At 39.8% G+C, this 13,138-nt stretch overlaps 1 protein-coding gene across 1 annotated transcript in view; it reads right to left on the bottom strand.

The window, feature by feature from the left end:
- Window positions 1-708: 708 nt before the first annotated feature.
- The window catches only part of LOC122543126 (pleckstrin homology domain-containing family A member 2-like), a 106,498-nt gene continuing 94,068 nt past the window's right edge, over window positions 709-13,138 (bottom strand). The window contains exons 11-12 of the mRNA XM_043681467.1: window positions 9,806-9,889; window positions 709-3,401 (exon numbers count right to left, since the gene is read on the bottom strand). Of these exons, the coding sequence (XP_043537402.1) occupies window positions 2,991-3,401; window positions 9,806-9,889 (495 nt within the window). The 3' untranslated portion in view covers window positions 709-2,990. The remainder of the gene's footprint in view (window positions 3,402-9,805; window positions 9,890-13,138) is intronic.

The following is a 13,138-nucleotide window of genomic DNA, read 5'->3' as shown; positions in this document are numbered from 1 at the left end:
AGTGTAATTAGAAGTAACAACTTTTGGTGAATGGTATTTTCAGACATTTGTGTCTTTGAATTGGAGGACAGTTACATTGACACATGCAGCTTGCATAATTCTCAATTAAGAAAAATAAAATGTCTGTAAATGTTTTGATTCAGAATTTGAATTGGTAAATGATTGTATAGAAGCACAATGGCTCAGTGGTTAGCACTGCTGCCTTCCAGCATCAGGGACCCATGTTCGATTACACCCTTGGGCGACTCTCTGTGTAGAGTTTGCACATTTCAGTGGATTTTGTCAAGTAGCTCCATAACACAGACTCTCCTCTACGGTCTGTGCCCCAGGGTGCACACCGAGAAAAACATCAACTGTGCCTGGAGGACCATCAACTCAGTGAAAGACATGCTTTAGTCTGCTCGAACCCTGCTGATCTTCCAGTGTAAGGAGGTGATCTTGTCCAAGTGTTGCAGACTGGCACATTCCACGATCCAGGACTACCTGCTGAGGGTTACACTAAAGCTTGGGGCAGCTGCCACCAAGGCAAAGTAGGCAAAGACCATTGTCTGAGGTCTTTCTGCCAAAGATAAATGGGGGGGGGGGGGGGGTCTGTTCAGTTATCGGGCCCTCCTGGTACCTCAAGTGTATACAAATAGGTTTCTTTGAGTAAGAAACACCGTGTGTTTGTTTTTTCTACATTTGTAAAAACTGTGTCGAGTGACAATGTATACGTATAAAATCTTTTCTAATAAATTAAAAAAACAATGAAATGGTCGTGTTCCAATGGGCAAAAAAGAGATAAAGGAAAAGTTAAATTCCATATATGTAAATGCATGGAGTGTAGTGAACAAAACTACACTCCATGCATTTAGTGAAATAATTTGCATGATTCTCTGAAGGTCGTCAGGAAACTTGAAACAATTGTTTTCAAGGCTGATAGGCACCTTGGATTTATAAATAGAGTCAGAGTATAAATGCAAGGAACTGATGCTACACTTCTCCAAATTATTGGTCAGACGACATTTGAAACATTATGTTTAGTTCTGGGCACCTTATTTAAGGAAGGATGTTAAAGCCCTGGTGGGAGTGTAAAGGAGATTTACTAGAATGACACCAGAAATGAAGGATTTTTGATACAAAGTATGGTTGGACAAAAATGAGCTCCTTGGAGTACAAAAGATTAAGAGGTGACCTCATTGAGATATTCAAAATGATAAACAATTTTAATTGGGTAAAGAAGGATATTCTGTTTCCACTATTTGGTATGTCAGTAACGAGAGGTTACAATTTCAAGACTGTCAGCAGGAGAGCTCGGAGTGAGATGAAAAGAAGTTTTTTGATTCAGAGATTTATTAGGACTTGGAATATGCTCCTGGGAGAATGGTGGAAGCAGATCCATAGAAAGGTTCAAGAGTGAACTGGATGTATTTCAAAGAGATGAACTTCGAGAGCTATGGAGTTAAGACTGGAAAATGGGGTGAGCTAACTGGGACTAGCTTTTGGAAGCCAGTATAGACACAATCAAATGGTGTCCTTCTGTACTGCAAAGTTCTTTATTCTATGAAACTAAACGATCAGCATGAAACCAGCATTCTGTCATCTCTGCATAAAGTGAACCATCGATCAACACAATGTTTACTTTTATTTCCTTTTTCAAATCTGATTCTCTGCCCTCTTTTCCTGAAAACTCTTTGCTGAGGTCCAAAGTTAGCAATTTAACAGTGCCTCATCCTGCTGAGGACTGTTGATGTGCAAATCTCAGCACAGATCATTGGCAGGATAGTTATTCTCTGGGGCAACACAAAATCCAAGTCATATTTGACATTCCTCACATGAGTGTATCCCAGCAATGTGAATCTGGACAAACTGTTTCCTCTTCCTGAATATAATTTACTGTCAAACTTTGTTTTGTAATTTTCACCACCGTAACCTCTCTTGACATCCATGCTATCTTCCTCAAAGGCAGTAAAGGCTGTCTAAACAACAAAGAAATAATTCTGGCTCTCTTATTTTCCTACTTGATCTTTCCTATGCAAACAAACTTGCGCCAAAGAGTACAAATTAGTTGAGAATGGGATCAAGTATAATCCTCCTAATTGATCGTGCGTCATTGCAATTTTTCACTGGCTGGGCTCTCTACCTAGGAGAGGTTATAGAACTGAGTCGCAAAATATGGAGCTGTTTTCAATTGCAATGTCATGATGGACTCTGCCTGAACCTTAATAATATATACAGAACAGTGGGAGCGCAAGTCCCACTAATCAGTTGTTTAGAAATGCTTCCGGAGGAACAAACAGAAAACAGTGCAGGGAACACTGAGACAAAATAAATGTTTGTTCAATGCCTTGCCTGAGGAAGGAAAAAGCAGGTATAGGACATGATGATTCTGGGACTGGAACAACTTTTTTTCTTGACGCACTTCTTCCTTGAGAAACTGACCCACGTCCATTTGCAGAAAGGCAGCAACAGAGATTTAAGAACTGCAAATAACACAGTTAATTGACACAATTAAGGAATGCAGAATCCAAATTCCGTCTCCCTCAATGGCTAGAATGTTGCAGCACTTGTCTGTGCTTCTGTGTTTTCCACAGTGTTTCAGTGACAAATGTGCACAAAGGGCTTAGCTACACCTCAGGAACGTAAAAATTGCTTCAATTTTAATACATTCCTCATCATCAGTGTATCACAGAGACCCATTGGCTGTGCTAGGTCGTACTGGGCCCTTGGGTGGCTTGCATTTCAGTTGCCAGAATCCGGCCATGCTGTTATCCTGTTGAATCGAGTAGGAATGGAAATGTAAAGAGCAGCCATACAAAAACATGATATAGCTGCTTTCTTGAGCCTTTAGTCTCCAACATTGTTTCCTGACTTTACTCGGTAATGAAGCTTCAGCAAGGACACTGGCAAGCTAAGCTGTTTACAAGCAGGCACTTTTATCCAAAATGAAAACTATTTGAGTCACTAATCCTAGACAGAATGAACAATGGGAAAAGACAAGTTTACTGTTATTAAACATCTGTTGTTCGGATGCCGTCATCATCAACATTGTACTGGAACTGATGCTCCTTTTTGGGTGCTGGCTGTGACCTGTGTCTGCGGCGCTTCCCCTGACCATTCACATCTTCCTTCATTGACAGCTGTGGTTTGGGTACTTCAGGTGGTGTTTTCAGGGCACTCTCATTCCTGCCCACCTCCTCTACTGGAGACATAAGTGGCTCACCAGTACCTGGCACAGGAGTCCATGGCTGCCATGATGACACCACGGAGGTAGACTTGGAGAGAGGTCGTTTTTCTTCTCCTTGGGGCTTGGAATTAGACTGAGGCCATAACAACACCGAGGGGGATGGGTTTGATGCAGTCAGCGAATCAACTGGCTGTGACGAAGAAGTTCTGCTGATGAAACTGGATTGAACCGGAGCCTGTGAATGATATTAAACTCATGAGGAAAGGGAACATAACATCACCGAAATTTCCTTTCTAAATACCATGCAATCTGTAAGCCTCTCAAAAATGATGAACTGGTTATGATCCTCTGGTCCTTGCAAAAGGAAAATGTTGCAGATGCTGGAAATCTGACAGAAGGAAAATGAAAGCTGGAAAAGCTCAGAAGGTCAGGCAGCACCTGTTAAGACAGAAACACAGATAATGTCCCAGATAGTTTCAGGACCTCTCATCAGAAATACTTTGATGAAAGTCCATTGACCCTGAAACAATAACTATTTCTCTCCATAGATACTGGGCTTTTGCAGCATTTTTTTTTGCTCTTATCTCTGATCCTTGCAGTCTGCCCAGAAAATTCTGTTCCTTTGCCCATCACACTTCATACACTGCCCAACTGATCTAACAGTAATTATTCTGTCTATGCAAATGCACCCAAAGCAAAATGATCAGGCAGAAAATTGTCAATGCTTTCATAGTGTTTGATAAATTTCCATGCAATTATTCACAAACCATTTGAAAATAATGAACTCTTGCTGCAAAACCTACTTCTCAGAAAATGCCTGGCAAACAGCATCAAAAACTGTGCATCCCCTGCCAAAACGACCATGGTTGACACTTCAAATCAGCTGTTAGAAAGTGATTGCTCTGTGACCTTATTTGCTGCATTTTCAAGTTAATCATATTCCATTGAGCTGCAAAGCCACAGCTTGAAATAATGAACAACCATCTGCATTTTGATCATACTCCTGGCACTTCAGTCAATGGGTAACTGACTGGTCAACAATCACAGTTGTTTCCTTTTCCCTTACGATTTGGTATGAAATGGAATACTTCGTTCGCAGCTTGTCCAAACCAACAACCAGCCCAAATGCTTATGTGCTGTTAGCAGATGGCAGAAATAAAATTAGAAAATGGCAAGTGGATTTATCATTTGTATGGCATTCTTATATGTGGAGCATGGGCATTTACAGTGGTAATTTCTTTCTGCTCACTCCGTTTGAATGGCCAGATTTTGGGCTGAGAATAAAGATCGGATGAACAGAGTTCACTGTTATTATGCAACAAATTATGCAGTCACTTCCAGAGTCTGCACACTGTGCAGTCAAAACACAGAACTCCTGATGTTGCTGTTGTTTTCCCTGATCCTCCAGAGGCTACCTAAAACCTGCACCACACCAATAAAATCAGAATGAGATATCAGCTCAGACCATGAAGCTGTGAGATTTACAAACACTGAAGAATAAGTTAGGGTGTGTCAGCATTAATGCTGAGATGAATTTTTAAATGATACAGTAAGTCTTAATCATGACTGAGTAGCATCTCTGGCATTGAAAATTGAGAAATGTTTAGTTTAGAGATTTCAGAAATCCCATTTTTTTTCTCATTATTTTACTTTTGTTTTGAAATGATTTGACAATTAATTGAATAATCTAATTCATTTCATGTATTAGGCCCTGCATGTCTCAGTAATGATTCTTCAAACTGACTGTCTGAAGATCCATGCTGTTGCACCTGAGCTGGCCTTAGAAGTAGGAATAACTCAAGATGGTTTGCCCTCTAGTTTTTCTCCATGTTTGGATGCTTGAAATGCGGTGGTCTAAAATTTCAGAATGGACACTGCTTCAAATCTATCTAAGTGAATGAGAAGAGTTTCAATGAATCCTCACAAAAATAGTCATTCAAAATTAACAAACTGCAGCTTGTAAGGTGCCATGGATTTTTTTTCAATTGTTCCTACATGGTGGATGGCCATTATTAATTGTCCCATATTCCTAATGACCCACAATCACCTGATGGAGCATCGTTCCAAAAGCTAGTGTGCTTCCAATTAAACCTGTTGGACTATAACCTGGTGTTGTGTGATTTTTAACTTTGTACACCCCAGTCCAACACCGGCATCTCCAAATCATGACCCTTGAGAAGGTAGTGATGAGTTGTTTTCTGAAGTTACTGCAATCAATGTGATGCAGGTACACTCACAGTGCTGTTAGGAAGGCAGTTAGACTCAGAATTTTATCGAACAGAGGAATACCAATCAGCCCATGGTGTCTGTACCAGTTCCTGAAAGAGGTACCCAGCTAGTTCCATTCTCCAGCCTTATTCTCGGTAGCCCTCGAAATTAATCACTTTCAAATATATATCCAGCTTTTCTATGAAATGTTCCACGGAATCTGCTTCCACACTCTCCTCGGCACTCTAATCCAAATCCTCACAACTCTCTGAGTAAAAAAGGCTTCTCCTCATCGCACTCTGAGCTCTGTTGCTGACAATCTTGAAATAGTGATTCCTAGTTAGTGAAATACCAAGAAATGGAAACTGAAAACTTTCTTTACCCCTCTTAAAACTGTTCATAATTTTGAACATCTCAGTAAGGTCAGCTTTTAATTTTTTCCGCTCCAAGGAGAATGAGCCCAATTTGATCATCTTTCTGTGTGTCTAAAATCCCTCATGCCTGCCACCATTCTAGTAAATTTCCTTTGCACTCTCCAGGCCTTTAAGATCTGTCCTTAATATGGTCTGACCAATGGTTTGTTCAGTTCAACATCACTCCTTGCTTTTATACCCTTTGCCTCTCTTTATAAACTCAAGGATCCAAGAAGCCTTCTAAACAATAGTTTCAACTTGCCTAGCCACCTTCAGAGAATTATCCATTTGAATTCAAAGGTCCCTCTGCTCTGATATTCCCCTCAAAGTTGTACAATTGAGCCTGAATTGTCTGTGTTTCTTCGACGAAACTGCATTACTTCACATTTCTCTGAAATGAAATTAATGTGCCAGGTGTCTACCCATTTGGCCAACTTATCAAAGTCCCTCTGAAGTCACACTTCACGTTTCTTCCTCGCTTAGTATCATATGCAAATTTACAGATTTTGTCTTCAACACTGATCATTTATATAAAGCAAAGAAAGCAAGGATCGCAACACATACCCCACGTAACATCACTTTCAGCTATCTCCAATCTGAGAAATGCTCATCTATACCCACCTTTTGTTTCCGATGTTCTAGCCAACTTCTGATCTGTGCTGCCAAGGACCTATCAATCGCAAACATTTCTAATGTGCAAACCAACCCTGCCATGTGGCATCATATCAAGTGCTTTCTGAAAGTCCAAATATACAACATCCATAACACTGCCCTCATCCATTCCCTGTGTCACCTCATCAAAGAATTTAATTAAATTTGTCAGACATGATCTACCCTTGACAAAGCCATGTTGAAAGTCTGGTATGAATGTATTTTTCTCTAAGTGTATATTTATCTTTTTCTGTATTATGGCCTCCTTCTGTCAGGGCTTATGCCCGAAACATTGATTCTCCTGTTCCTCGGATGCTGCCTGACCTGTTGTGCTTTTCCAGCACCACACTCTTGACGCTGATCTTCAGTATCTGCAGTCCTCACTTTCTCCTCCTTCAGTTTTTCTACTATTGATGTTGAGCTGACAGATTTGTAGTTCCCTGGGTTATCCCTCCCCGCTTTCTTCAACAACAGTGTCACATTTGCAATTGTCCAGTCTCCCAGGACTGATGTTGTGTTTAGAGGTGTCTGTTCAGAGAGTTCAGGGTTTAGGTATTTCAGGTATGATAGAGAAAGATGTTAAAGGAGTGGAGGAGTTGCATTACGATTAAGGAGAATGTCATAGCTGTACTCAAGAGATGGCATCTTGGAGGAGTCATCCAGCAAAGCAATATGGATAGAACTTAGCAATAAGAAAGGTGCAATCACTATGATGGGGTTCTATTATAGGCTTCCCAATTATCAGCAGGAATTAGAGAAACAGATCTGTAAGCAGATCATGGAAAGATGCAAAAACAACAGGGTTGTGGCACTGGATGACTTTTCATGTCCCCGGTATTCACTGGGACTCCTTTCGTATCAGAGGCTTGGATAGGCAGAATTTATTAGGTGCATCCAGGAGGGATTTTTGAAACAATATGTGGATAGTCCAGCTAGGGAAGGGGCCATATTAGGTCATGAATTGGGGAATGACCCTGGTTAAGTGATCAAAGTTCCAGTGGGGGAGAATTTTGGAACAGTGATCAGAATTCCATAAGCTTCAAGATAATTATGAAAAAGAAAAAGGCTGGTTATTGGGTGGAAGTACTAAACTGGGGGAAGGCTAATGATAATGGTGTTAGGCAGGATCCAGAAAAATTGGATTGGAGGCAGCTGTTTGAAGGTAAATCCACATCTGACATATGAGAATCTTCTAAAAGCCCAGTTGATCAGCATTCAGGACCAGCATGTTTCTGTGAGGATGAAAGATATGGATGGCAAGGTTTGGGAATCTTGGATGATGTGAGATGTTGTAAGTTAAGTTAAGAAGTAAAGAGATGAATATTAAGGTTTAGGAAATAGAAAGCTAACAAGGCCCTTGGGGATTCTGAAGGAAGCACAAGAGAACATGAAAAAGAAATTAGACGGACTGGAAGGGACCATAAAATGTCCTTGGCAAATACGATTAAGGAAAATACCACAGCATTTTATACATTATAATAGGAGCAAGAGAGTAACTTAGAAAAGGGTAGGTCCACTCAAAGAAAAAAAGAAATAATTTTTGTGAGGAGTCAGAGGAAATGATTTGAGGTGTTTAATGAGGTGTTTCACTGAGGAAAAAGACATAGATAATGGTAAATTTAGAGAAAGGTTTTTTGATGTTAAGGAGGAGGATCTGTTGGGTGTCTTGAAAAACATTAAGATAGATAAATTCTAAGGGCCTGATAGAAGCTACCCCAGAATACTGAAGGAGGCAATGATAGGTGATCGCTGGGATCTTGACAGAGATCTTCATATCGTCTTCAGCCACAGGCAATGTCATGGAAGACCAGAGAATAGCCAAGGTTGTTGCTTTGTTCAGAAGGGCAACAGGGATAATCCAGGGAATTAGTGGCCAATAAGCCTTACAGTGGGAGGGAAATTATTGGAGAATGTTCTTAGGGACAGGATTTTATTTATCCATTCAGGGATAAGTGTTTCAGTGGTTAGGTCAACATGTATCTTCGAACCCTAATTGACCAAAAGACAGTTTAAGAGTCAACCACACACATAGGCCAGACCAGGTAAAGATGGCAGTTTCCTTCTCTAAAGGGTATTAGTGAACCAGATGGGTAATCCCCTCAACAAATCATAATGGATCCATGGTCATCATTAGACTGTTAATTCCAGAGTTTTTTTTACTGAATTCAAATTTCACCATCTGTCATGGTAGGATTTGAACTTGAGTCCCCAGGACATTCCCTTTGTCTCTGGATTAACAGCCTAGTGATAATTTCACGAAGCCCTTGCCTATCCTACCCTGCCTGTTCTTCCTATTAGGTTTACTAGATTTAGCTGCTATCTTCTCTTCAAACACTCTAAATGCTGACCTATTGCCCTGGTTCCTACTGCCCTGTTTATTAGTTTTGAGCATTAGTTTAAACCCTCCAATTCTACTTCAAATGGACTGATGTAGTTCAAGAAGGCAACACACCACCACCTTCTCAAAAGCAATGAAGAATGGGAAATAAATGCTGGCCTGGCCAGAAGTGCCCAGATTCTTGAATAAATGAAAAAAAAATTCAACTTCACTTGCATTCTTCTCTCCCTTTATACCATCATTGATACTTCCAGCAAGCTCTAGTTCTCTTGTTTAATCCTGCCATCCCTCTCGCCACCTGTGACTGTCCTTCACACTGACTTATTTGACAAAACTTTCAGTCACCTTACCTAATATCAATGTCCAAATGCAACAAGACTAGGTAATATGAAGTTTGGGCAGAAAAGTACCAAGTAGCTCAGCTTTAAGAAGGTACTTTGGGATTCACCTTGGCTTCAGAAATGCCAAGTGAATGCAAGTGTTGTCTTTGCTTCTGATTGCCACTCACAAACTTCTGCTGATGTGAAGTTCAGGAGACTGAAGTCAGCTTCAAAAACACCTCTCCCCCTACCCCACCCAAACATATCACAACTGTATAAGTTGTTTACTCACATACATGAGTACATGAAGGTAACAGAAACATGAAGGGCACACAATGGACAGTACTGCAACTCTTCCTGAGCCACCAGCTAGTGGCTCTGAAAAGGAGAAAGCGGTGTGAAGTGATATGAGCAAAATTATATATTACACATACTGAGCAACTAGTTAATTTCTTTTCAACTCTCTTTGTTTACAACATAAAATCTATTATCACAATTTCATTACCACATTAGAAAAGCAGCATTTTCCTGAAAGATGCTACTCGGAGTGCCATTTATCCTACAGTATTTGTGCAGCCATGCCAATCAGCAATAATATAACCGCTGGCACTTCAATATAGCCTTAATGTATTTTTAATTGAAAATTTTATCTTTACTAAGCAGTGGACTCAAACAAATCAAGTATTTTACATGTAAGAGGGAGACGTACTGTGGGATTGTTTGAACACTTGACTGCCTTGATTGCCTGATTGATGGCTTTCATCCAGCTTTCCATTTCCTCAGGGCTATCTGCCTGTTTGTAGAAAACAAAACAGAAAAATGAAATTATTTCAACTTCCGCACACACTCAAGGACAGAAGTTGTCTGTCACGCAGTTCCATTCAATTTGTCCCCTTACCCAATCTCCAAGCCATCCTGACCAATACTGACTGCAAAGTGGTTCAAGCAGTGCTCATGTCATGAAAAATGCTTTATGAAATCCAATTTTAACTTTTTTAGAAGTAATATTTGTGATACATCTCTTATGTACAATTACACTCAATTTAGAATAATTCATAGGAACAGCAGTGGATCATTTGGTCGTGTCCTTCCTCATTGCAAATTTTAATATAAATAAATATTGTTCTGTGCATGTTGGCCGTTGTTTACATTACACCAATATCTACACTTCCTAAGTCCTTCAATGTCGTTAAAATGCTCAGATAGGAATCTTATAAATGCAAGTCTTACTTTTTAGAAATAACAGGTTGGCCAACTTGTCTTTTACAATTTTGTTATTTCAATACGACACTAATTTAAAAATTAGAAATAATTGAGATACGCATCACAATAATTCCTGTATTGGATACAAAACCACTCACATTGCAATGACTGCTCTGGAGATTTCTAAATATTGGTTTGGTAGTTTTGAGTGTGTGGCTTCTGTGCACTTGAGTTGCATCACCAAACAGCTGAACACAGCAAAGTAACGACAAGGAAATTATAAATGTTGGACACCTCTAATGTGACAATCAGTTTGGACTCAATGATGAAGAAGTTACTGACAGACAAAGGCACAGAACGAGGTAGCAATACTGTGAGAAATTTCAAGGTCTTTTTTTTTGCCTACCAGGAAGTCAACGTTTAAATGCAGTGAGTGTGGTCACCCTCAGGAACTTTCACTCAGGATATACCCACCCATACTATTCCAGGCACAGGAACTGGCCTTTTTTAGCACACTGCAAAACCAACATGGTTCCTAAAGACCTATTTATTTTTTTTTAAAATCATCAGGAATTTAATGCGAAGCACAGGTACAATGCTGCAGTTATAGTGCAGAACCATGTCCTGAATAGATTCAGCAAATCTGCCTACTTCACCCATGCTGTGGGATCCATGATGTTTGCATTCAGGTTTTGACAAACCTTTTTTTTTAAAAATACAGTGCTTTCAATGATTCTACTGCCTGGATTGGTGTCTTTGCCACTGAAAAGCTTGATACAAATCATAAACTGGCAGTTAAAATCTGGCCCATCTCTACTTTCAGCCATGAGCTGTAATGCATTTATTGTATAATTGGGAGACAGGGCTGGTACCAACAATAAGGAGTGAAGCTATTTACTTAGATACTGTACTGTGCATGACCTTCACTGGAAGGAATGTCACTGACTTGAGACAAATGATTGGCTGGAACTAAGATTGAAGCCTCAGTTTGAATCAGGAAGACTGTTCAAGGCAAGATGGACCAGTTCCTGCCCTTCAAATTCTGCTTCTTTTTGTATACGAGGAACCTCAATGATCCAGCATTCGATTAACCGAATTTCGGATGATCCAAACAGGATCTCAAGGTTCCGATGCATGGCTAACCATGTTATTTGGCATCGATTATCCAGCAATTGATTATCCGAACAAAATACTCCCAGCCGGTGTCCTTCAGATAATCGAGATTCCTCTGTATTTGTTATGAAAATATGAACAAGAAGCAGGATGAGGCCATTCAGTCCCTTGAGCCTGTCCCACTGTTCGATAAATCTTGGTCGATTTGATTATAAACTAAAATCTGTATTCCCGTCTACCTTGATAACCTTCAAGCCCTCTGCTTAACGAGAATCTATCCACTTGTGCTTGCAAAATATTTTCGAACTCTGCGTCAGGAAGAGAGTTCCAAAGACTCTAGAGACTCAGAAAGAAAAAAAGAACAAAGAAAAAAGGCGAACCCTTATTTTTAAAACAGAGACCCCCTAGTTCTACATTTTTTTAGCCTTTCAAGACCCCTCATGGTTTTATCTATTTCAATGTTTTATATCATGGCTGCTGAAATCTAGTATAACCAAATGACTGTGGATAGGAACAGGGCAATAATTTTATTTTTCCCTGAATTCCCCACCAGAAAGAGCATGCAGCTGTGGATGGCTCCTATCACCACCAGAACATGCAACAGTTGGTCCCCTCCCAAAATAAAACAGAAAAACACCATGAGTGAAGCAATAACAGCTGAGGAGGAGGAACAAGGAGAGACACTGAAGTGATTAATTCCTTAGTTATGAAGTATTATGCAACAGGCAGAAGTCAGAGAAAGTAAATGCAATGAAGGGTTGGGGTGGAAGGAGCATTTAATGGAAAAATAAACATGGATTGTATGGTTAACGGGACTGCTCCCAACTTCAATTGCCGTGGCTGTCATTGAAATTAACATAGCTCAACGAAGGACCTTTTTAAATTTAATATTTCTTCAATCATCTGGGTTTATTTTATGAAGTCATTCAAAGGGAAATTATGACACAGTTGCGAGAAGACTTTTTTTTTGGATTTACTGTACATCATGGAAGATTCACTAGTAATTCGGAAAATCTGTCTGCAGGACAAATATGCATGTAATGAATGTGAAAGAACGTTGAGAATTACTTGACAAAGTTCAGCTTCCTTTTCCTATTGTACAAGTGTGCACCCTGGTGGTTATAAAAGGATAGACAGCATGAGGACAGTCTCCCGACACTTCAGATGCAATTTTGTTTCTTGACCATCACATGGTGCTGTTGTACTTTGTAATCCATTTCTCCAAATAGTTACAAACAGCAAACAAAAATGAGGAAGTTACTTTACCTCGCTTAGGAAACAACGGAGAAAGGAACAGAGGTGAGAATGCTGAGATTGAATGAAGAGGGATGGGGATGCTCATGGGGATACATTGAAGAACTGATTGTCTGTTAAGCCTTTCATCTGTTAGAATACAGTGATAGTTTCACTTCTTTCATGTGTAAATCACAAAACCCTTTTTTTTAAAGTTGCATTCTCGGGTTAGCTGTTAACAATGGTGATAGCTAGACAATATGCTGAAGGTTTTAGCCCCTTGTGTTCTCTGTCTATGACCTGATGTTTAGATTGATTCTAATCTAAAAAGTGAGATAACAGAGTTTTACATAAATTCATGCAGTTTTTGAGCTCAGAGTTCCACATGAATGTATGTAGTTTTTGAGCAAAGTGCAATGTAACTCTGCAGTACAAAAAATTCACCACACAAAATATATGTGTGCATGTGGGTCTTTGTCTGTCTGTGTGTGTG

The sequence above is a fragment of the Chiloscyllium plagiosum genome, chromosome 42 (assembly GCF_004010195.1).
Source record: "Chiloscyllium plagiosum isolate BGI_BamShark_2017 chromosome 42, ASM401019v2, whole genome shotgun sequence".
Lineage (NCBI taxonomy): Eukaryota > Metazoa > Chordata > Chondrichthyes > Orectolobiformes > Hemiscylliidae > Chiloscyllium > Chiloscyllium plagiosum.
Note: the sequence above shows the minus strand (reverse complement) of the source record. Positions and strands in the feature narration are given on the sequence as shown.